At 35.7% G+C, this 26,874-nt stretch overlaps 1 protein-coding gene and 1 pseudogene across 1 annotated transcript in view; both read right to left on the reverse strand.

The window, feature by feature from the left end:
- The window catches only part of LOC101997307, a 453,400-nt gene that overhangs the window by 36,365 nt on the left and 390,161 nt on the right, over nucleotides 1-26,874 (reverse strand). Inside the window, exon 20 of the mRNA XM_026789039.1 lies at nucleotides 23,520-23,591. Coding sequence (XP_026644840.1) covers nucleotides 23,520-23,591 — 72 coding nt within the window. The remainder of the gene's footprint in view (nucleotides 1-23,519; nucleotides 23,592-26,874) is intronic.
- LOC101988398 lies at nucleotides 7,816-8,258 on the reverse strand (annotated as a pseudogene).

Below are 26,874 nucleotides of genomic sequence, written 5' to 3' on the forward strand. Positions count from 1 at the left end.
ACCACTTTGTGGTGTTACACAGATTATTAGAAATGGGTTAATCAAGATGTGAGAATTAGCCAATAAGAGGCTGGAACTAATGGACCAGGCAGTGTTTAAAAGAAAAAAATACAATTTGTGTATTGTTATTCCTGGGCTAAGCTAGCCGTGCGTGAGCCTGGTAGCAAAATGCAGCCCGCAGCTCCTCACTACAACCAGACCCAAAAAGATGAATATGGTATGCACTCATTCATTTGTGGACTCTTGTCATAAACAAAGGACATTAAACCTACAGTTCACAAGCCTAGAGAAGCCAAATAACAAGGTGAACCCAAAGAAAAACATATATAGATCCTCCTGGAAATTGGAAGCAGACAAGATCGCCAGGCAAAAGTTGGGAGCATGGGCGTGGGATAGGATTGGAGGAAGGGGAGAAGGGGAGAGAGAAGGGAGAAGAGAAAGTCTGGGGAGAGCTTGGGGGAGTGGGAGGGTGGAGATGGAGGAATGACATATAAATGATCAGGGAAGAAGATATCTACATTAAGGGAGCCATTTTAGGGTTGGCAAGAGACTTGGCTCTAGAGGGGAACCCAGGTTTCCATGGGGATGTCTCCAGCTAGGTCCTTGGGCAGCACAGTAAAGTGTGCCTGAACTGGCCTTGCCCCATAATCACACTGATGATTATCTCAAATATCACCATAGAATCTTCGTCCGGTGATGGATGTAGACAGAGGCAGAGACCCACATCAGAGCATTGGACTTAGCTCCCAAGGTCCAGTTGAGGAGCAGAAGGAGGGAGAAAAAGAGCAAGGAAGTCAGGAATGCAAGGGGGTGCGCCCACGCACTGAGACAGTGTGCCTGATCTAATGGGAGCTCACCAAATCCAGCTGGACTGGGATTGGACGAGCATGTGATCAAACCGGACTCTCAGGCTGACAATGGAGGCTGACTGAGAAGCCATTGATAAAGGCACTGGGACTTGTTTCTCCTGCATGTACTGGCTTTTTGGGACCCTAGTCTATTTAGATGTACAGCTTCCTAGGCCTGGATGGAGTGGGGAGGGCCTTGAACTTCCCACAGGGCAGAGTACCTTTCCCTCTGTTAAGGCTGGAGGGGGAGGGAGGAGGTAGATTGGGGGAGTAGGAGGGGAATGGGGGGGGAGTGGAAATTTTTGAATGGAAAATTTAAAAAAGTAACCAATTTGAAATGTAAAGACTATTAAACGCTTTCATAAGAAACACTATTGCCTTTCTGGCATGTTAACTATGACTATCTCAAACTCTCTATTTAGTTTCCTTTGTTTAGCCCCAAGAATTTACTATCATGTGGACTTGTATAAAAATACAGAATTTAAGCAAAATAATAAAGACAAATTAATTATGAACTATAAACTGGACTTCAACAGTAAAAATTATAATACTGTAAAATTATTGTCTTAAAAGTTCTTATTATTGATGAGTTATGTATATAAAACAGATTTCTGTTTCTTGATGATAGAAAATTTTTAAATTTCTGGCTAGAATAATTTCATAGCTGGTTGTATTTAACTCCTTGCAAATATAATACACATTCTTTACAGGGTTGTCTATTAAATCAATTATGTATAGTAATGAGGATAGAATTTTTATTCATATTTTACAGTCACATATCCTAATATCAAAATTTTATTAAAATTTTCAAGTTGCACAAAAAATAAAATAGAATTTTTTTTGAAACCATGCAAACAAAAAACTAGATAAAATTCGAGCTCTTGTTTTCTTTCTTAATTTCTAGTATTTGACAGTGTGACTATTGGCCACTTACGGGTAAACACTGACTTGCTGAAGTGAGTTTCTGGAGAATGCCTTTCTTTGATTTGTGATAAACATTCCTCTTCTGTTCTGACTCCTGACTATGAATGCAACATGGCCAGATATTACATGTTCCTATTGCCATGCCTCTCAACTATGATGGACTTTTAAACTATTCCCAAAATAAAGCATTCCTCTTTTCAGTTGCTTCTAGTCATATATTTGGTTTTAGCAATGAGAAAAACAACTAATAAAGACATTTGATATTGAGGAATGGGGATGTTGCTATGCTAAACTTGACCATGTGGTTTGTAGGCCTTTGGATGGGTCTGTTTGAGGAATGTGGAAGAACTTGGAGTTGCATGATAGAGATGCCCTACAGTGCTATAAACAGAATTTCATGAGGCATTCTGCTGGGAGTTCAGCATACCAGGAGAAACATAGATAACAGAGGTGCAGCTCATGAGAAGGAATAAGGACTCTCTTAGGAACTGTGAGAGAGGACATTCATGTTACAATTTAGTCAAGTATCTGACTCCATTCTGCCTGTACCCTGTGGATTAATTTGTTTGGTGGAGGAAATTTCAAGATTGGATAGTATTCAGGGTATGTCATGACTACCATTTGTTCAGGTCTACTGTGAGAAAATGCAATACAATAAGCAAGGTAAAAAATGAGAAGTGTATATGTGAAGTTTAGTGAATAAAGGTATATGAACAAGTTTAAAGTTTCTGAAAAGGCAGGAGTGAAATAAATTTTAATTTCTATACTGATTGGCACAATAAAGATAAACCTAGCTAGAATTTGCTGGTGCAATTTAATCCCAGCAGCACTCAAGAACCAAATACAGGTAGATGGATCTCTGTTGAGTTCTAGGCCAACTTGGTCTACAGTGTGAGTTCCAGATCAGCCAGAGCTACATAATAAAACCCCATTTCACTACTTACATAATGGGGTGGGGGTGTGAGACATAGAAGATGGGTCGTGCTCTGTACTGAAATAAGAAAGAGGGTAAGATCTCACCTCTTGAAGCTGTTAACTTATAAAATTAAAGGAGTGAGCATGAATTGAGAATACTACTGAAGGAGTATTTTGCTCAAAAATAACTGCTTAGGGAAGTATTGTTTTGTTTTCAGGGTCCAACAATATCACTTAGCACAAGGGGCAGACTACAGCTTGAGCAGACAGGAGAATCTGGAAGAATCTTCTATAGGTACCTGTTTTGCAGACATAAAATACATGAATGAGTGAGTCATCAAGGCTTTTACTAAGGATATGGAAAGCCATGACGCCAGGAGGTGTGTGATATGCTAATACTCCCTGCAAGGAGGACACTGGGTGAAGTGGTAAATGTGAAGCCTAAGTTCCAACAGACCCCATGACGCTAAAGATACCAGGATCATGGGATATATGCCAAAGAAAGTTGGAGGTATGCTGAAAGAAACATGCAGGAGTAGAGCTGGTTTTACCTAGGTGACAAAGATGGATAGACATGGCTACTGGAATGCATTTGAGCACAGATGCTTCTTTCTTTTCTTCACTTTTTCTTTGCTATATCTCCATTCTTCCCTTTTGGAATAGGGCTGTTTAATTCATGCCTTTATAAGATGAAATATGTAACTTATTTTTGTAATTTTACAAGAGATCACAGTTAAGAGACTTCCTTAAGTCTCAGAAGATTCTTTGGGATTTTAAACAGTGTTGTAGCTGTTAAAAGCACAGTTAAAGTCCCTACAGGGACTTCTAAAGTTGGAAAAAATGTGTTTTGTATTATAAGATGGCATTAGCTCATAGGGATTAGAGGCAGAAGGCTGTGATTTGAATATGAGATGTCTAACATTCTTGAACTAATGTATTTGAACATTTGGTATCCAACTGGTGGTGCAATTTTAGAAAATTTTAGAACTTTTAGGAGGTAGAGATCTCTTGAAAGAACTTACTTATGAGGGATATACCTTAAGGTTTGATAGCCCAGATCCACTTCTGTCTGCTCTCTGCTTCTTGACTATAAATTGACTGTAAATACAACATAACCAGCCATTTTCATTTCTGTCACCACACTTACTCGGCTGTGATGGATTATAACCCTTCATATATAATAAGTCAAAATAAATATCTCCTTCCATACGTTGTTTCTTGTCAGGTATTTTGTCACAGAAAAGTAATACACTACTGTATTAGACAGTGTACAGAATGTCTTCATTACTGTATTTAATTACACAGCAGTGCTTAGGATTAGATTTAATGTTTAGGAAAATAAATTTTGTGTTTTATAGTTTGGCATATGACAAAATTAAAATATTCCATATTTCATTTGATTTAGATTTTTATTGGTATTTAAATACCTTTACAAATCTATCATCCCTCCATTGCCCATTTAAAAGCATAATTATAAATAAGGTGCTAAAATTTACATTTTACAAAGAATTCTTTAAAATGTAAACATTAAAATATGTTGAAGAAAAATACTAGTATATGAGGATGCATGAAAAAAGAAAAATGTCTAGTATAAATTCATTTTTCTATGCAGTTTCCTTTTTTTCTGGCTCAGAAAAAAATCTGACATTTATCAAAAATATCTCAATAACATTTTCTGCATCCAAATAAATCATCTCAAATCTTTATGAAAACAGTAATAGATTAAGAATATGTTTTCCTGCAGTTATGTTTAGGAAGCAGTCTCCTGTTCCAATGTGTTCAAGTGTACTTCCCACTTTTTCTTTTATGATGTTTAGTGTGGTTGGCATTATCTTGATGTCTTTGATCCATTTGGACTTGAATTTTGTGCATGGCAATAGATATGGATTTATTTTTATTCTTCTATATGTTGATATCCAGTTATCCCAGCACCATTTGCTGAATATGCTTTCTTTTTTCCATTTTATATTTTTTGCTTCTTTTTCAAAAATCAGGTGTTAATTGGTGTGTAATTTGATATCTGGGTCTTTGATAAGGTTCTTTTGATCCTCCTGTCTGTTTTTATGCCAATAACAGATTGTTTTCAGTACTGTAGCTCTACAGTAAAGTTTAAAGTCCAGGATTGTGATGCCTCCAAAAATTCCTTTATTATACAGGATTATTTTGGCTATCCTGTTTTTTTTCCCCAAATGATGGTCAATAAGACAAAATGACATACTATAGAATGGGAAAATATCTTCACAAACCCCACATTGGAAAAAGTACTAATCTCCAAAATATACAAAGAACTCATGAAACTTGACATCAAAAGAACAAATAATCCAATAAAAAATGGGATACAGACCTAAACAGAGAGATCTAAACAGAAAAATCTAAAATGACTTAAAGACACTTAAGGAGATGCTCAACACCCTTACCCATCAGAGAAATGCAAATCAAAATAACTCTGAGATTCCACCTTACACCTGTCAGAATGGCCAAGATTAAAAGTGCTGATGACAGCTTATGCTGGAAAAGATGTGAGGTAATGCACTCACATTGCTGGTGGGAGTATAAACTTATATAGTTGCTTTGGAAATCTGTATAGCAATTTTTCAGAAAATTAGAAATCAGTCTACTTCAAGACCCAGCAATACCACTTTTGGGTATATATCCAAGGACATGTACTCAAGTATGTTCAAAGCAGCATTATTTGTAATAGCCAGAACCTGAAAAGAACCTAGATGCCCCTCAACTGAAGAATGGATAAGGAAAATGTAGTACAAAAGTTTGTTTTCCTGCTTGAACTTTGCAAATCTGTTAGAAAGTAAAAATTTTAAATTTTACTATGCTTAACTACTAAAATTAATATATTAAATTATCAAATGTCATTATGGTAGAAATATGCTTATTATACTGAGGGTTAATCCATAGTTGTACAAATTCTAATGGAATTAGGATTTTTCCACAAACACTAACATTTTAATGAAAAATTTTGTTCTGTTGCCAAGTAGATTCAAACAGATACCATCAGACTGTAATTCTCCATAGGATCTTTGTATATTTTCTGATAGCATTTTCTTGAACTATTGATTTTTAAAATTTAAACTGTAAATTTTCTTACAGACATTTTAGTGTTCTTTAATAATCTGATTTTATTGTATAATATTGTTAAATGTAAACAAAAACCGAAAATAATTGTAAAATGTGTGTTGGGTTTACAAAGTGGAATTCTCAAAAGTTCTGAGTTATATTGAATATATACTTTATTTTTAAAAAATTGCATTAAAATATGATTTTGCCTACTCTTGGGACCCTTTTCTTTTTACTAGGTTGCCATATCCAAGCCTTGATATGAGGGCTTGTGCCTAGTCATATTGTAACTTGTTATGCCATGTTTGCTTGATATCCCTGGGAGGCCTGCCCGTTTTTGAAGGGGAGCAAGGAGGGGTGGATCTGGGAGAGAGCAGAGGTAGAGGGTTGGGAGAAGAGAAGGGAGGGGAAACTGCAGTTGGAATGTAACGTGTGAGAGAAGAATAAACAATTAAATGTAAAAAATGTTTTGGAGGATAGTGGTTCCTCCTGTATAGAGAACAGGTTTTTACCTAGTTAGGCTAATAGAAAGTATACCACTGGATCAAAGTTTGGGCAAGTCTAACAGCACCCCTAAAAATTCTAGTGGCTTCTCAACTGCAACACCAAAACAGTATGTGCAGTATTCACTTGGTCTATTCTCCTGGATTTGGGGATGGTGAGGTGCTGTGAAACAATGGTTTTGTAACCTGTAAAGATTTGTCAGTTGTGTTGGTTTAATAAAACCTTGATTGGCCAGTAGCCAGGCAAAAAGTATAGGTGGGGCGACCAGACAGGAAGTAGAGGCAGGGTGACAAGAATAGGAGAATTATGGGAAGAGGAAAGGCTCAGTCTGCAGTTGTCACCCAGATGCAGAGGAAATAAGATGAGAATGCCACACTGATAAAAGGTACCAAGCCATAGGGTTAACACAGATAAGAATTATGGGTTAATTTAAGATGTAAGAGTTAATAAGAAGTCCAAGATAATAGGTCAACCAGTTTATAGTTAATGTAGACCTCTGTGTGTTTCTTTGGGACTGAACAGCTGCCAAACCCAGCGGGACAGAAACCTCTGTTAACATAATGGTACCAATGTGGATAACTACATCCACATAAAACCTGAGAGAGCTTGGGAATTCTAGAAACAAAAGAACAGAAACCTATGTCAACAGTGAGGGGAACTGACATTAGAGAATCTCATGCTACCTGCTGGGTCATGACTAATGAAGATCTTTATCGCTCATCCAGGAGCACCCATCACTCTGCTCATCTCTACCAAAACTGTACAGACTCATTTTCAGGTATCTATCCACTGGCTAGAGATATCAATCTCAAACTGAAAAGGTAACTCTGCATGCACCATCTAGATTCAGTAGTGCTGTAAGATGTTGTGCCGTAGGTTGCTAAGGGAGAAAAGGCATTAATAACTTTACCTTTAATGGACACTGGAGGCTACAATCTGTCAGGAAAGACATATCCACTGATGCAACAGTAGCATGGTGGTTGTAGCAGTAACCAATCACTTTCTGACTGTCTCACAAGAGATATTCTCATAAACCTTGTCAAAAACCTATGACTGGGGAGGTCATAGGCCCTAAGGAGGAATAAACCTACTATTGTTGTACTAAATGGTCAGGTCGTCAAACTGTCTTTTAAATATTTGTTTATACCCATATACTTGTGCTACTCTCAACTTTTGCCAGAGAACTTTCTTCTTATTTTTTTTGAGTGTGCATTGGTTTATGTAAGGATTCATAATAAAATTATGAGAATATAAGAGAATATATCAATAGTCTCCCCCCCAAACCCTCAGGGAATCTCTCAGAAAAAGGGGTGGAATATAAAAATTTGGTAATGGGGATTACAGCCCCCTATGCCCTTCTTCCACCACCCACCACCTCTTCTCTATGGCAATTGTCTCTCCCCTTTCCACTTTGGCCTGCTTGAAAGACATGTGATATGTGCTCAAAGGAATGAGCAAAGTTTCATTCCATAGAAAATAAACAAAAGACAACCAATTAACTGAACCACCAGCGTTGCTTTTATTACTATGGCCATGGGATTACATGTTGAAATCACATAGCAAATTTCTCAGTCCACTCTCTAGCCAGTCTATCATACTTTGTCTTGTCCATGCGGTAGACTTTCGCGATTTCAGGAACCAATGGATCATCTAGGTTTGGATCACACAAGAGGGCACATACAGACAGGAGAACTTGAGAAATTGTCAGTGCTGGTGACCACTCAGATCCCATTATGTCAAGACAGATGATTCCCTTTCTGTTGATATTCGGATGGTAAATTCGTGTGGTGAATGCGATCTTGGGTGGTTTGAATGGTAATCCGATGGGAAATGAATGACCAGCAAAAAGACCCCTCCTTGGTAGGGGCTGTCTTCAGGCCCCATTATGGTTGCCTGCCAGTGAAACATATCTTCTCTGATAGGGCCTGCAGAGCAGTTGGCTGGAGGGTCATGAACCAGGTCCAAGAGCTCTTTTTGGATATGCTTAAGAGCCATGGTCTCCACGATGTGATGGACAGTCTTTTATACTGGGCTTGACAAGTAGTTGATGGCTTTGGTGATACTAGGGCCCAAACAGCTGTGGAAGTCCAGGGTGGGCATATGGTTGAGGCCAGAGCAAGGTTACAATGAGAGCTCGATTGGATTCAGGAACGTTAATAGAGTAGAGAGATAGCTAAGGTCTAGGGACATCAGCTTTTCACCTGTACCTGAAGATCTGCACAATTCCTTCTTCTTAGGGTCTTGGTTGATGTTCTGTACTGAGCTAGAGAATCCACCGTCGTTGTGGAGGAGGCTGTGGTGCCTGGAGGCCACACAACTGCTGGAAATCACTGCTGCCGGGAGACGCCAGAGTTCCTGCTCCGTGCAGCCTTCTAATGGCTCTGACCCCAGTTGTTCCCCTCCAGTGCCTGAACAACTTACAAGGGTCCATTATGAGGTCACAAGAACATAATGGTGTGGATGATACCTGGTGCAGTGTGTATCATAGAGGTGAGGGGAACATGGGTGCAGGCAATGAATACACTAAAACAGTGGAAAATGGCAGAAAGCACTCTTTTCTGTGGGCTTCATTCAGTGCTTATTCTTTGACCTGATAAACAAGGACACAATACATCCCTTCACCCAGTTACTAGAATAAATAAGATCAACTCAATGAGTTCTTTCTCCATTATAATGACTTTATCATAATCTTTCTCCATACTGTATGTTTAAATTACACAGTCCCTTACCTCCACGTGTATTCCTAAGGACATTATCTAATTAAAATAATATAGCAAGTTTAATATTTATATATCTTGGCAATGTTTTGGTAGTTATTATCCTGAAGGTTTCAAAATCAAGTTTGTAATGAACCATCTTAATTTTCTAAGACTGTCCCACAGAACAGGATGATGAAATTATAAGAAAGAAGAAAAATAGCTAAACCCTGTTTTCATACTACATTTATGGGTGTTAGTTGCTCTTACAGAAACAATTTTGTGTTTTGGAATAATTTTTCCAATAACGAAAATAGCTGCACAACAAAATATTTCCTTGAGGGTTTCCAATATAGCTATTGATTATATGAGTAAAAATGTAAGTCCAAATAATTACCACAAAATATGTTGTTGTGTTAGGTATATCAATTCATTTTGATGAACCGAGTACAGCAATTTAATAAAATAATTTGTAATTTTTGTTAAGTTATAGTACACATATTGGGTCACAGTTCCACTTATACTGGATATTCTTTAGTTATGAAAATCTTGATGTTTTGCAAAACTATTCATCTAACATCTACCTATCCAGTCAATTTAGGAGAGCACAACTTTGACAATATATACAAAGGATAGGATATGGATGTCACAATAGGTCTTCTACTATTAAGATAAAAATATCTAAATCATTGAAAAGACTTTTCCAAATTTCTTGTTATATGGTCTGTGAACACAGTTTCTGTGTTTCTGAATGAACTGTTCATATTATTGTCGTACATATTAAATTTTAAAGGAGTATATACAACACTGCAAATTTTGGAAGTTAGCTTCCAGAGTTTTCTTTTTTTCTGATGAGGACAAGATTGAAAATTTTATCAAAAGATTGGAAGACATCAGCAATTCTAATCTTTTTTATTGTGCATGATACTAAGAGCCTCAATTTTATTTGAGTTTTCCAAAGGAGAAAATGTGGTCATGTTTAAAGAATCATAGCTTTCTTTAATTTCTGTTCGGGTTGAAGTCCTGTGTTAACTCACTGTATATGTGGTTAAGTAAAGTATATGAGGTACATTTGAATATAAGGGAACAATTGTATTTATAGTGGTTGTTAGGTAAAAATAATTATATGAGCTTTAAAACCTTAAAGATTCTAATTAAAAAATATCTATAAATATAACAGAAGAGATTAAAAAATTAAAAAAAGTTAAGATAAAAATGGACTTCTAAAATAGCCACAGAGAAGAACATAGCCTTTTGTTGATGGGTCTCCACATGCAACATACAGCAATTTCCTGCTACTGTCTCCTTCCTTCTAGTCTGCCTGTCTCATGCCTAATCTGTTACTGTCTATTTCATTTGGTATTCAACATTGTATGAGGAGTATTTATAACACACTCTGCTCTTCCTTTACCCATCATGTTTCATTTTCAAAATTAGTGTCTTAACAGGGACATAATGTTAAGGTCCTGGAGAAGTCCCAAAAAAGACTACCATCCACATATGCAATCAGCAAGAGCATTTTTATTATTCCAATATACTTGGGTGTCATCACACACAGAAACAAGATGGTGAAAGGTAAGGAGATGAGGGCTTCTTTTAAATCTTTCTAAGGAAGTTAGGTCATTTTAACTACAATTGGCTTAAACAAGTGGTAATCATGTATGTTAGGATGTTCTAACTGGCTAGGGTTAGTTAGGGGGCTGGTCAGGGCTATAGGTCTCTATTTTGGGCAGTACTGGACAAGTCACAGATTTTGACCTTATTTGGTCATTAACTTGAGATACTATGGGGTTGGCCTGAGTCCAGTATGTGCAGTTTCCCTGGTAACCCACCTATCAAGATTGCTGAAGGCAAATTTTCTTTTGTTCTTTGCTTTTACTGGGACTGTTTGCCTGAAGGCTAGAATTAGGCCTAGTGAGGCCTGGTCTGGCCCTCTCATTCCCCTCCTTGAGTGTTGTATCATCTCAAATCCTGGAGATGATCATCAGGTACAGGCTGGTATTGTTTTAAAACCATTAGTTGTACTGTGGAGATTCGTTCCTTAATGAATCTTAAAAGTGTATTAAGAATGTGGGGGCCACAGGTCAAAATAAGCAATAACAAAATTACAGGTATGGCTATTGCAGATAGAAGCGTAGTGAGTCAGGGGGACCAATAATGATTCAAACCAGTTTTGACTCTGTTATCTGGCCAATTTATGCTCCTGTGTCCTTTTCTTAACCAGTGACAGAGGTTCATTAGTAACTCCAGAGTAGTTAGTATAAAAATGACATTGTCCTCCAAGGGCTGAACAGAGTTCTCCTTGGTGGAGAAACAACACATCTAAACCACGGCAGATTTGTAGGGCAACCTCAGTTAGAGAAGAAAGGAAAACTTCTAAGTGGGTAATGAATTTTCCCAGTTCTAAGAGGTCATTTGTCAATGCCCCCCCCATTTAGAGCATTATAGTTTTTATCTTGTAATATGAGGGCTGGCGCCTCTAGTCTTGCTGATCCAGCTACCCCCAGTCATAGTAGAGTTGAGACTAGAACAGTGAGTATTCCCACAGCTCATATATATCTGGACCAAAGGGGAGGAAGACTGCTGCCTCTATATTTCATTGGTATAGTAGAGAACCCGAGGTGTGAGCTGAACAAAGAAACAGAATTCCCCCATTTGGTGCAGTAGCTAAGAGTGAACACAGGTGAAACCTGATGAACAGGCCTACCAGGCATCATCAGTGGATACCAGATAACCTGAGTTTTTATCAGGGATGACTAGGGTCTCATTACAAAAGTGTACGTGGGTTCTAGGAATTTGTTTTCTTTGACCAACAATGAATGTGCCCACGACAAGTGCTACCTCCAAGGTGACACCTAGGGTGTGTCCTTCAGCCCACCTGCAAGAGGACTCCATTGGAACCTGATATAGTCAGCCAATATAGCTATGCCCTCATAATAAGGGGGCTGTGTGTCCAAATAAAGCCAGCAGTCAGCTGTCCATCCTGGCTGAGAGATGTTTAGTACCATATATGTGGCTTTCAGGAGGTCCCAGGGGCTTGATACAGTCACGGGAGTGAACACAGGGATGTTCGACCACCTAAGAGGTGTCTGAGGGACCATTTTCCCAAGAATTTGTGGCCTCTGACGGGGAACCCTTGCCTGGGATGCCAACGGCAGGATGGGATTGGGCCCCATCCAGACTCTGTTTGATTTGGACACTGTGCTGTATGTTAAATGACCATCCTGGATCAGCACCTGTTTTGACTGCAGCTTTAGGCTCCAGGTGTTTCCCTCTTCCCATTCCAGAGTATCTTTTCCTTTTTGAGTGAACTGTATCAGAATTGGATTACAGGTCATGAAAAGGCAAGGCACTCTCTCCTAAGATTCTGGTGACCATGATAAGGTCATCTTTCATGAGCAAGTTCCATGGAACAGTCCCAGGGGACTCAGTCCCGCCATGCAGAGTAATGATCAGATAAACCACCATACTTATCAGCTTGGGTTTTGGGACTGCACATTCCCAGGGTAAGCATAAAATGGATATCTATTCAGGCACGTATGGTCATCCTCTTGACCATACAGGTCCTTCAAATCTATCTTCAATACGATAATACAGAATGATACCCTTTAATCATAAATCAATCACTACTAGACTTGATGCTTAAAAGTTTACAGTACCTTTCCATCATTTTCAGGGTAAATTCTGAACTGCAGTGCTGGCTCATTTAAGTCCTCTCCCAGGAGAACTGATCTTCTTTCCATGGCTCCATTGCATCATATATTAGACTGCCTTGCTAATTTTTTTAAAAAAATATTCATCCTCTTAACCTATTTCATAGATTTTTGACGAGAGCACTATCCTCACTATATACTAGGCACTCAACATTTTCTGGACGATGCATTCATTTGTTAAAAATTAAGTAATATAATTTATACAAAGACTAATTCTAGCCTTTGAGATGAGATTAGATAGAGATTAGAGAAAGAATAGAATTCTAACTAGTTTACTTCACTTTCAACTCAGAAACATTTCAGGGCCACTAAAATAGCATACCACAATAAAAATAAAAAAAAAAACTAATAGAGTGGGTGTACATGGTTTATTTTCTGATAATTTTTCAACAATTGTTCAAAGCCTCTTTAGCATTCATCTGACACAATTCCTCTCTGAGCTTATAGTTATAAGGGCATATTTCTTGCTTCACATAGTCACTATACTACTTTCATTGTGCATAATGAACTGTCAAAATTTTAGGAACAAAAAATCATCCAAGTATTCTTTAAATGTGGTATCCTATTGAGACACATATTTAGTGTCATAAAGATAGCCTTATTTCATTACCTATGGCATATTATGTCAAGGTAAAACTGGGTTTCACAGGAGCATACTCAATAGACTTGTTTTACAAGCCTTTTTGTAGCCATATAATTTTATTTCTTTGGGAAAAATGCATGAGCTGGAATGGCTTGATCATGCATGTGTAGAAATATGTCTAACTTCTGCTTTCTAAAATAATTTGCAGTATTTCCATTTCTAGCAACAATGTGTGGATATTCCAGTCACTCTGTAGTTAATAGCACTCTGTATCATCAGTGTTTTTTTTATTTTGACAGTTTTTATTAAGTGATACAATGACTGAAAGATATTGGAAATTAGTTTTTGTGATCATTTATTCTCTGAATGTCTTTGACAATCAAGTATCAGGTCAAATCTTTTGCTTATTTGTATTTTTCTATTTATTCATTGAAGTTTGAGAATTCTTTGTATATTTTGGATATAAGCATATTCAAACACATCATTTGTAAACACCTTTTTTTCTGTCACCTATATTTTAATTTTCTTAATTATTAGCACTCAAAAATGAGATATTTTTATGTCAATGGTCCAATTTGTCAGTATATTTGTGGATGTGATTCTATTATCTTACTTATAAAATATCTGTTCTGCCCACTATCACAAAAATCACCTTCTTCTTTTTCTTCCTCTTCCTCTCATGTTTTGGTGTGCATGTGTGTATGCATGCATGCGTGTGCATGTGTAGGGTCTCATGTATCTCAAGCTGTCCTCAAACTCGGTCTGTAGAGCATGACCCTGACTTCTGATCTTTCTGCCTCTGCATCCAAGTGCTGGTATTACAGGCAAGAGCCACCATACCTGGCTTATAAAGTTCTAGGAATCAAACTGGGTGCTTTATGTATAGTAAGCATGCACTCAACCAACTCAGCTATATCCACAGGTTTAACAGCACACTGCCTTTACTTATTAGTTTTATATAAAGTTTTGAAATCAGGTTGTGGTAGATATCAAACTTTATACTGTAAAAATATGTTTGGCTATTACAAATATTTTGCAAGTCCATATGATTTTTAGACTCAGTTTGCCAATTGCTACTTTAAAGGAAATATTTTTTTCTTGAATTTCAATGACAACTATAAATGACTTTAGAAGCAATATTATCTTAATACTAAGGTAATGGCATGTTTTTCCTCTAAGTGTACATTAAAATTCTTAAGCAATATTTCTCATTTTCTGATATAGACTTTTTACACATATGTTCATGGTAATATTTAAAGAGTTAAAATATTTTAAAAATTATTACATTTTAATTACTTTGATTGTGTATATGCATGTGAGCATAAGTGTCAAAACATATACAACTGTCAAAAGTTGGTTCTGTCTCTTCAACGTGTGGATCTAGATGATCAAACTCAGGTCATCAGGCTTGTCAGTAAGCAACTTTATCTACTAAGTGTTCTTTCTGGGCCATTTAAGCATTTAATATATTTGGATACTATTTTAAATAGCATTTTAGAATTTTAGTTTATGATTGTGAGATTGAAAAGGAAATAAAAATGATTTCTGTTCATTAATTTTAAAACTTTCAACCTTGTTCAGTTTTCTTTTACTGTATGAAATTTTATTTATATTTTTAAATTTTAATTTAATTTTTAATAATGATCTTTTCTCATTTTACATATCTATCCCAGTTCCCACTCCCTCCCCTCCTGATGCTCTCCCACTTCCTCACCCCATTCCCATCTACTCCTCAGAGAGGGTAAGGCTTCCCACGGGGAGTCAACAAAGTCTGACACATCACTTTGAGGCAGAATCGAGCCTCTCCCCACTATACCTAGGCTGAGCAAGGTATCCCTCCAAAAAGAATGGTCTCCAAAATGCCAGCTCAAGCACTACAGATAAATCCTGGTCCAACTGCCTGTGACCCCACAGACTGCACAAGCAACATAACTGTCCCCCCACATTCAGAGGGCCTAGTTTGGTCCGATGCAGGTTTCCCCACTGTCAGTTCAGAGTCACTGAGCTTCCACTAGCTCAGATCAGCCATTTCTGTGGGTGTCCCCATCATGATCTTGACGCCTTTGCTCATATTATTGCTCAGTTCTGTTATTACACACAGCTTTCAAAATCATTTAGATCAATTTCATATAAAGATAACCAGATCATCTGTGAATAAAAATTTTGCCACATATTCACCTTTTTTGTTTGACAGCACAGAATAAAATATCAAGTATAATATTGGATATGTAATAAGAGTAGATATCACAGCTTTCTTCCTGAATTTAGAGTGAAAAAGCTATTCCAATATTAATTATGGTGTTAAATGTATTTTATTTATGACTTTTTAAAAAATAAAATCAAGAAAATTCCTTTCCATTCCTTGTGTGTTGTGAATCATTATCAGTAATTGATATTGTCATATGCTATATTGGTGTCTATTGAACTATTAATATTGTTTAAAAATTGTTTACTTGGCAAATTATATGGGGTATTTTAAAGCTACTGTAGTAAAAAACATCACAACAAAATATATCATTTTAATCATTTTCCTACACAGTTCATTAGTGATAAATACTGTTAAATAGCAATCAGAAGTTTCAAATCATACAGAATTGAAATGCATCTCCACCAAACATCCCATTTACTGTGTTTTCATGGCTCAATTTATATTTGTGAATTTATCAATTTACAGTATTAGGACTTTTATGACTGGGGTTTTGAGCGGCCCTATGTGGATACTGGTCACAGAAATCATTAACATCAGTTCTAATAATGATCCTGTCCTTTCTTCTAGATTTAGGATTAACTTGTTTCAATGTTCTTACAAGAGTAAATTTCGGTTGTTAGTTTGTGATTGTACTTTGTACTTCTTTTTTTGTGTATGTGATTGTGTGGTTTAGTTTTCCTTCTATTTATCAACCTGGCATAAATGAGAGACACTAGGAAAAATGGAATCTTAATTCAGAAAGAACTTCAATAGGATTAATCTGTAAGCATATCTGTAGGACATAACCTTGATAAATGGGCAATATAGGAGGTCTCACCCAGGCAGATGTTTCTGGAGTATAAATAAAAGCAGGCTGAGCTGACTTCTTTGGTTTATCGGTTGTTTAATAGTACTTAATGTTGAATTTGACTATACTTACTGGAGAATAAGAGAAAAAGAGTTCTCAGTATACGAAACCTATAATATGTGATCAAAAATTTTTGCCAGTCTTTTATACATGTGTACTCTGGAGAAATTTTCTATATAAAATTCTAGTCCTGTCTTTTTTCTTGTCTAATAAGTCTCTTAATTTCCTTAGGTGTAATGGTCATACCTATTATAAAAGGAATAAGTGCTTATTAACTCATAACAAAATCACATACTGCAGTCTATTTTTTGCTATATTAGGGATTTATATGTTCAATAACATTTAAGAACAATGAGACCCCAGAATTATGTAGTTATAATACAGGTATGTTTACTAGAATCATCTGTAATATTCTGCTTGATAAAATGATATATTTTTATGTACTTCATCAGAAAATAAACACCATTTGAAGTTTTCAGTTTATAATTCCATTTCTGGCTTTTGAAATACTGCTTTTGAATATTAAATGAACTTACTACTGTTCCTTAAACTTTTTGTCTCAGATTCTATGCTTATTCTCTATTGAGATGAAAATAGTAAGTTAACATTCAATTAGTTTATGGATGCTGAAGTTTAAAACAAAATTGACTTCAAATTTGAACAAATGTAGTAAAATTTCAACAAATTCTATTGTTCCTTTGATTGAAAAGACATTCACATATTTTTATAATAAAATCAATGTGTTCAGAGTCTTTTTTGATATCAAATGAATTAAAGGTTCTGAATTATTTGCAAAGATCACTGTTTTTTTCCCTTTATAAGGAAAGATACTTCTAAATCTTTTAAAAATACAGCGGAGCAGTCAGAACCGTAAGGGGTGCATCACCCATTGAGATGGTGTGCCTGATCTAATGGGAGCTCACCAAGGCAGGCTGGACTGGGACTAAAAGAGCATGTGATCAAACCAGACGCTCTGAATGTGGCTAACAATGGGGCCTGACTGAGAAGCCAATGATAATGGCACTGGGATTTGATTCTACTGCACGCACTGGCTTTTTGCGAGCCTAGTCTGTTTGGATGCATACCTTCCTAGACCTGGATGGAGGGAGGAGGGCCTTGGACTTCCCACAGGGCAGGGTACCCTCTCTTCTCTTAGGACTGGAGGGGGAGAGGGAAGGGGAAGTGAAGGGAGTGGGAGGGAAATGGGAGAAAGGGAGGAGGCGGAAATTTTTGATAAATAAATAAAATAAAAATACACCTGAGTCTTATTTTGTGGCAAACTGAATGGTCCATTTTTGATGTGGTATTCCTCTCTGTATGCTGTGATTACAATTAATGAATAAAGAAACTGCTTTGAACCTATAACAGGATAGAACTTAGCTAGGCAGGGAAAACTAAACTGAATGCTGGGAGGAAGAAGGCTGAGTCAAAGAGAAGCCATGTAGCCCCACTGGAGACAGACACCAGAACTTTACCCGGTAAGTCATAGCCTCATGGTGATACACAGATTAATAGAAATGGGTTAAATTAATATGTAAGAGCTAGACAATAAGAATCTAGAGTTAATGGGCCAAGCAGTGATTTAATTAATAGAGTATCTGTGTGGTTATTTTGGGAGTCCGGGTAGCCAGGAAACAAAGAAGTGGCCTCTCATACAACACATTTTAGATAACTTTCCATGATTATTTAATGTGTGTTTCTGTTTACTTTTTATGTATTTGCATTTGTTTGCATGTGCATGCATTCATGCCTATGTGGGCATGCACAAACAATGTCACATGTACTATAGCATGCATGTGGTCTCTAGAGGAAAACTTGCACATGTGGGAGTCAGCACGCTCTTTTCACCACAAAGATCCCCAGAAGTGTAGTTCAGATCATCAACCTTGACAACAAGTGTCTTCACCTTGCCCTTCTGCTTTTAAAGCAATATTTTTATTTCAATTCTATTTTTTTCTGATACAAATTTGGATATCTGTGCTTTCAATTAGTTTCCATTTCCAAGGGAAACTTTTTTATCTTTCCATTTTCTACCCATGAATATCATTCTATGTTCACTGACATAATATGGTTCAAATATGTTATTTTTAAAAATAAATTCAGGAAAGCTGTCCTTTGACTATAGAATTTATTCCATTTAAATGTAACTACTGCTGTTGAAGTAATTAATACTGACATTTTTTAGTTTTTCACCATGTACTGTGGGATTTATCCCTCTCTTCCTGCTTTCCTTTGAATTCCATTCACTTTGTTATTGTGACATTGAGTGACATTTCTTTCTTCCTTTTTTATATGTTCTATAGATGTTTTTCTACTGTTTATTATTATAATTGTATAACTTATATTAAAGTTAAAACTTTATATTTTCAATTGATAATGATTTCCATTACATTAGAAAACTCTAGTAATGGATCTTCACCTCTGCATTTTTGCTACTACAACAAATATGTATATTCATTTTATATACTATCAATAATGATTATCAATTTTTAAAATAATTATTTTTACACAAGTATATCATTTTGTAGCTGAGGCTGCCCTTGAGCTCCTTCTGCCTCAGCAGCAGTGTTGGGATTATAGGCTTGTGCTAACAAATCCGTCAAAATATTTTTGCAAGTAGTGATAATGAGAGATAACCCCATTACTCATCTGTCATGTGGCATCACGGGTTAGGGAGAGAAGCCTCCCCTCCATCAAGCAGGTGAGAGAGCTGGCCCTGGGGTCATAAGAACTGGAGAGCTGTCACTGCCCCTTACCAGTCGCAGCACTTAGGAGAGTGGCCCCTACATCTCAGCTAGGAAACACAGTAGAGATGACCCCAAAGGTGTGGGTATAAGAGAACCACCCAAGGACTTGAAAGCAGAACTGGCCCTGCCCCTTGGTCATCACTGGAAGGGGTGAACTAGCCAGGGCAATGCAGGAGAGCTCACCCTGGTGGTGAGGACAAGAGTTGGGCTGACCAATCCTGCAAATATCCTGCAGCTTGCCAGGCCCAGAACCAGCGCTATAAGCTGGCTCACCACAACATCCACCCCATCTGCAATTTGCTGGAGCACGTGAAGGGACAAGTCTTGCAGACCCACAGCTTCAGGATCTTGACGACACAGGACAACAACAGGATAAACAAGAAGAGTTCCAGTAAGGGTCCAGCATCGATAATATAGCAGAAACTAGAGACTTCAAACCAGACCAATGGCTGTTTGTGATTATCTCACAAAAGTAGTGATATATGGATAAAGGGTTTACTACATGACTCACTGTGTCACACTACAGCTTCCGTGATGAGATTGATTTTTTTTCTCTTAAGTTTTATTTTATTTTGAAGGAAAGTTGCAAAGGCAGAGGGCAGATACAAAGGGACAGGGAAATGAATGGGATTGAGATGCATGATTTGAAAGTCACAAAGAATGAATAAAAGAAACAAAATATTTGCTTTTTAAATTATATATAAAATTAGAAGTTAGTTGGCAGAGAAAATTACATTAATTAGGTTACTCTTTTTGTCTATGTGCCTACTATTATCCAAAATATGATTTAATATTAATGTAAATTCAAATTTACATGAGACACTTTTATGTTAGATATTGCATCATTACTTAGATCAGAGAAACTATATTAATTTAGATAACATTTTAGTTGTGATCTCTTGAACTCAGTGTATTTTTGACAAGTAGTTATTTCTGTTTTCAAACTATGTCATATCTTTCACTAAGAAAAAGGAAAAGAAGAGGGTTGAAGGTGGAGGGAAGAGGCAGAGAGGGGAGCAGAGAAAATGTAGAGCTCAATAAATATCAATAAAAAAAGAAAAAGTAAAAGAAAACTTGTGACATAAATCACTGTTTTTCAATATTTCCTATCCAGGTACTATCCAGTCCCCACTCTTCTTCGCTTCAGATATAAGATGAGATAGGATAAGTTAAGGGTAGTACAGTCGTTCATGGCTCCAATGTTTAAATTTTCACTTTCCATGTGTATGCTTGAAATCAACTATGTTTTAATATAGATAAACAATTATTTTAATTGAAACAATCATATGCTTCCCTTCTTTCACTTCTTAAATATAATCACAATCTATGATTTTTATGGGAAAATAATGATAAATAATGGCAATTACAATAATAATAAACTGACTATAGCTACTTCTTTCTCACTAAATGACACTTACTAAAATTTTACATCATATAAAATTCCTGAAAAAATGTTATGAAGATTTCTGGGTTCTTGTTGCACATTATGACATAGTAATTTAAATACTTTAAATTTAACCATCAAAGATTTATCACAGAATACTTTTTGCATTTCTTTGACCAGAAAAGAGTAATTGTTATGGAGAGAATGCCACTGAATACATTCACTTAGGCTGCTTTTCAACATTAAAAGGTAAGGAAAATGAGTTACATGTTAATTGTCAGGGTTAAAACACTTTTGCTTTGAAACAGTTGAATTGTTTTGATGTTATTTAGTGCAGCCAAATGTCTCAGGCTTGTTTCTGTTAGTCATTTTGTATTTAATGACACATTTTAATTCTTTTGTGTGTCATTTAACAAATATCTAATGGATTTAACTCTTTTGGAGCACCACATCTTCTTCATGAAGACAAGAGGGCAACAGGCATGATTATACTTAACCACCACCTTTATTCCCCATTTTCTCTCAAATGCCAATCTTCCCTTACTTTCTGTCTTGACAGCATAAAATGCATTTTTCATTTCAGTATTTTTTGGTGCCTTATCAGAAGGCTTCTAGCTATACTAATTAGAATGCTTGCTTTTTTTTTTCCTGAGAAAAATCACATAGCCTCTCTAATAATTGTCAGAACTTTATTTTCTTCCTATAACAAGTAATTAGTTAAGTGCTGTCAAGAAGGAGGTTATTTTTTCTCCAGACAATAAGAATGTTGGGCTTGGGTCTTTGAGGCATAAATTATATACAGTAGCAATGTACTAGTATTAAATTCAACATAATTAAAATTGAGAGTGGAATATAATAAACTCACTAAGGGAAGAATAACTCTTCCTTCTGGCATGTTGAATACAAATGTAAGCAATATTCTCCATGAAATTAAGGGTAATTTGATTTAATTTTAATTAATCATGAATATGAGTCTACTATAGAGAAAGGTTCATTGTTAATGTGAGTCAACTCACTTTAAATTTGTAGAATGTAGTTTTAAATATCAAAAAAGCTTTTTTAAGTTGGAATTAATGTATGGAAGAGCATATTCTATTCTCATGGAGCAGTTTTTGTTACAAAGGAAAAACTTCATCCATCTACTTCTATAGATATGGTGTTTTATATATGAAGAGATTGAAGATGATATACTTGAAAGAATAATAAACTCAACAAAACTGTGGAACAGAGCTATAGTCAGTTTATGGACAGCAGAATAATGAAGATAAAAAATGATTTATCAGTTGTATTGTGCATTCTTTCAAAATTCTAGCAAATTAATGTAAAACTAATCAAATAACACATATATCTTCATTATACAAATCAATGTCAGCCTGGAAGATACAGCTGAACTTTCACTTCAATAAAGGCAGTTAGTGCCAACCATTTTCCAAAGATTTTCAACAGCACAAAACAATAATACACAGACCATCTTATTTGCTCTGTAACCCAGTAAGAACACTGTGATTATTCGTGAATACTGAATGACTATATTGGATAAGGCATCTAAAACTATTTTGGCTTTTAGTTTTATATTGAGAAAATACAGTAAGATAGAATTAGACAGTTTTGATTAAAATCCTTTAGTCTTTAAATTTAGGCACATTTTAAGATAATTTTAAGATGCAGGATATGAGTACTTATGCTTATATCTACAGGTATTTACATATAACTTCTGGGGCCAACATCATAAATACAGATAAATTGTAGTCATAAAAAGCCCTAAGATAGAAAGAAGCATAACATTTTTTCCTCCTTAGGGCCACACTACGGTTTCTGCTACAGATTCTCAGGAGTACATACAATAATTATGTTTAGAATCATTGTGATTACGCATGTAGTTTTGAAATTTACATTTTCAGGGTAAATTCAGCAATTTAATGTTTAAATGTTTAAGTCTCCCTTCTCACTCAGTCAGTCTATTGTCTCCTTTTAGGCCAGTGTTTCTCAGAGCCCTGGAATCATGAATCCTTAGGATTACCCAGAGCCTTGGTAAATGAGTGATTGTATGAATCAGATATGGGCCCCAGAAACCTGTATTTTAGTAAGAGCCACAGTTTATCTTTACCTTGAGAATCACTTTCCATATTGTTCTCATCTATGCCTATGATTTCAAATATCATATCAATATAGATGACTTACAAATTATATCTCCAGTTGAATCTTTTACTCTGAACTCTACTCATAGGAGCTGTCTACTTTAAACACCACAGGATATATGAAGGTACCCTGAACTCTACATGATCCCAGACAAAACTCACACTCTTGTTTCATAAACACAATACTCCTCCATTATCCACCATCTTACTGAAAATCATGGTGAGATTCATCAACAGAAAACAAGTAGCCGTCCTTGACAATTTCTACACCTTCACTTCCCATAGAAAATTGAGTTTCTTTTTACTCTTAAAGGTGTCTTGAATATATCTACTAGTTTTCAATCTCACTATTACCATTATAGTCCAAGTAAGTCTTTTCACTTACCTTTTTCATAAACCCCTTTACTCTTTTTTTTTTTTTTCAAATTTCTTCTCTATAGGATCCTACCTATTTCTGAAAAGCTTCTAACTGCTTTCTTCTCCTCTTGAAACAAAGTGATTTCCTTGATGGTTCATAAACACTTCAAAGTATGAATGTACCTTCTCTATAAGTCTTATTCTGTCTCATATTTACATTTAATCCCACATGCTGGAACCCTTATTTCTAATACACTAAATCACATTAGGATGAAAGTGAAATTGTTTGTTTGTTTGTTTATTTATTTATTTATTTATTTATTTTTATTGGTTTTTTGAGACAGGATTCCTCTGTAGCTTTGGAGCCTTGTAGACCAGGCTGGCCTTGAACTCATAGAGATCAGCCTGACTCTGCCTCCCAAGTGCTGGAATGAAAGGTGTACCACCACCTGGCACATTAGGATGAAAATGAAATAATTCTTATTTTTAAAATGCCATTATTTTCTACAATTGAAGGACACACCTTTAACAAAATTGTTTCTCAGTATACATTAAGTGAACGAATGAATGTAAACTACTTACTAATTCATCTCATCCGAGCATGTGCCAGCAAAGTAGAAATCCTTGATTCTTGCATGGGTGGCTTGGAAAGCACTATGGGAAAAGGACAAAAAGCAGAGAATTAATTTTTCTTTCTAACAGATATTAGGACATTTAATACTGTAACCATCTTAAAGGATTGAAGCAACCATCTTGTAAGATCTCTAACACATATCCAACTGAAATGAAGCCTTAAGGAATTAAATAACTTGTCAAAGGTAATTTGTTAGTAGTAGAAACTTAAGGAAAATGCGGACTTTTTATCAGACGTTCAGAGGATATTCTGATTCTTAAAAACTGGGGAGGAGAGACTTGTAGGTGGGGAGGGAGAGGATGTGGTCAGGATGTATTGTATGAGAAAAGAATACAGGAAAAGAAGGATTTGGAGCACTATTGTTTTTAAACAAACTGGTGAACTAGGGTGGATTTAAATAACTGAGTTATTAAAAAGACTCTACACTTCTTCAGAGTAATGAAGTGTCTCTAAAATAGTTCTTCTAAGTTTCATTAATTTTCTATCGATATTGAAATAGATACACACGGCTCTCTTCTTTCCCCTTATCTATGTCTTTTAAGATATAGTTTATATCTAATCACCTACTATTTGTCTATCATATATCTAACTATTTACCTACCTTCCTTTTATCTAGTTGTCTGAAATGAAAGACAGCACTTAAAGACTAGTGTCAATTTGGCATAATATAAACAATGACTTAATAGAAAAAATAGAATTTTGCTGAGGATCTTACTTTGTTTAACTTACTCATTATAATTATATCATTAGCAATAATACATGACTATAATTCCAATTCCTCCCTTTTCTTTCATGTTGTTTTCATGAATTTAAATGTTATTAGAATTAGCAGAAATTTTCTATGTACCTCTCATTCATTAATTCATGTATTTTATCATTTAAATTTCCATGCATAAAATATGTACTTCTAATTAGGAAATGATGAAAATAAAGAGAAAAATGAAGATTTTTATTGTTTTGTAAAGTCAGAATTACAAGAGCATCACTTTCAATGTAATTAATGTAATACAGGGCACTCTGTAATATTATGAGATATTTATAACACTGAATTTCTTTTGATGAAAACCAAACTCTTGCATGGTTCCTATCACAGTATATTCTAGTAAATGTAATATAATTTGATCATATACCTAGTAGCAGAAACTTTTTATTACTTTCTTGTAGAGTTTGTAGGTTAGTTTGCAAGGCTGAAAGTTTTCTGATATCCACTACCATACAAAAATGATTTTCTTTCTACAACCACCCTGATTCTGCAATTTCACCCTACTCTAACAATAAAGGATCATCCTAATACTGTTTCATTTATTAAAATGTTATTTGAAAATGATATGAATTTATATTTAGTTCAATTATTTGACATTCAAGATATGTGTAAAACGATATTTTCACGAACTGGTAGAAAGCATCTAATTGTACTCATCTGTAAAATTTGACCTTGATCAAGAAAACCTCTTTCGGAAGTTTTTAAACCAATAAGTATACATGTACACTCAAATCTTTAAATCCAAATTCCTTTAAGTCTTATTAAACTTTCTAGTAGCATGATAATGAATCAAGAGTTCGAACTTGGACCTGGGGTTGTAGTTCAGCAGTAGAGTAGTTTCATAGTACATCCAAAGCCACTGGTTCTAGGCCCTGCTTCACAAAAAAATTGTTAAAGCTTCATTAAATCTAGCAGACTGCTAGTTGCTAAATGAAAAACTTGGTCAAATACATCTAAACTCTCAGTCATCTCACCTGTAGAAGGAGGCCAATACTCTCCTGGAGATGTATTATATTATATAACATAGGAAAATTGCTCAACACACAGCACCTGGTGGAGAGTGTGTACTGAAAAGACAGGAATCAGGGGATTCATAGGATCAGACTTTATCAACAAAATTTCCAGGCTTGCAACAGCAACATTGTCCAGATGTTCCAAACACCTTTTCATAGTAACTGAGAGTTGAGACTGGATTAAAAATTTGGGTTTCTAAGTTTTATTGTAGCAAAAACAATAGATGAAGTATGTTCTCTGATACTGCTTTTAATGCATAAAATGTGCAGTGGACATTTAATTTTCTTTTACTAGTTCAGACTGTAACTTACTAATTCAATCATGTTGAGTCTATAAATGCATTTCAGTTTGTAATTATTTGAGATGTTAATTTCAGTAATTGGCATATATTCAAATTCAGAGATGAAATTCCAATTCAAGATTGGAAATAAACCAAGGAAACATCAAATTTACAACTGTCATTTACCTATGTATATATTTTGTTATCGCTGCCTTCTTAATTTTGGAAGCTCTCTTAGTAACCTAGCAACAAGGGTATTACATAGTTGCCTACTTCCTGTTATTTACTTCCTGGGCTAAGTTATACATCTCTGGTGTAGGAAGTCCTTCTATATTTGTGTTGTTTTCATTGGTTGAATAAAGTAACTGCCTTGGCCTTTTGATAGGGCAGCAGCTTAGGTAGGTAAAGTAGACAGAACTGGATGCTGGGAAGAAGGGCAGGCAGAGAGCCACCATGTAGCCAGTTGCCAGGTCAGACATGCTGAATCTTTCCCGGCAAGCCACAACCTCATGGTGACATACAGATTATTAGAAATGGGTTGCATCAAGATGTGAGAGTTATACAATAAGAGGCTAGAGATAATTTAATTAATACAGTTTTCTGTGTGGTTATTTCGGGGGTTAAGCTAACTGGGCGGCCGGACATGGCCTGCTCCTCTACAACACATCTTGATGACTGCTATTATTTTTTTCAATCAGGTGTTTAGTTATAGCTTATATTTCTATGATGAATATATTAGAATATCTTAGCTTGTTGCTTCTATGAAAGGAGAAAGAGACTTCGAAATAACCTCTCCTCCAGCATTTTAAAAAGAGGTTACTGGAGTTTTTTTTTTAATAAAATTTTCTTCTTAACTTTCTAGATAAGCAAAAACAGTGTTTTAGGATTCCATAAATCAGTTTATGCAAAATTACTTTAAAATTATTTACTTATAATTCTTCATGATTAGTAATGGTTTACAGAACATATTTTTATAAGTTCTTAGTTTGTCCAAGTCAAAGCAGAGGGAAGGTGGTTAATCATTTCCAGAAAGATCACTTTCAATAATTTGACAAAGAAAGCACCTGTCACACTGCTGGTGGCAATATACACCAGTCATTGATTTAGCCTCTTTCTTTTCTTTTTCTTTCTTTATTTTTTTTTCAAGACAGGGTTTCTCTGTAGCTTTCGAGCCTGTCCTGGAATCTAGCCTCTTTCTAATACCTTTGAAGAATAGCACTTCTGTTGTGGACTAATTCCAAAAAAG

Source organism: Microtus ochrogaster, unplaced genomic scaffold (genome assembly GCF_000317375.1).
Source record: "Microtus ochrogaster isolate Prairie Vole_2 unplaced genomic scaffold, MicOch1.0 UNK13, whole genome shotgun sequence".
NCBI classification, from domain to species: Eukaryota; Metazoa; Chordata; class Mammalia; order Rodentia; family Cricetidae; genus Microtus; species Microtus ochrogaster.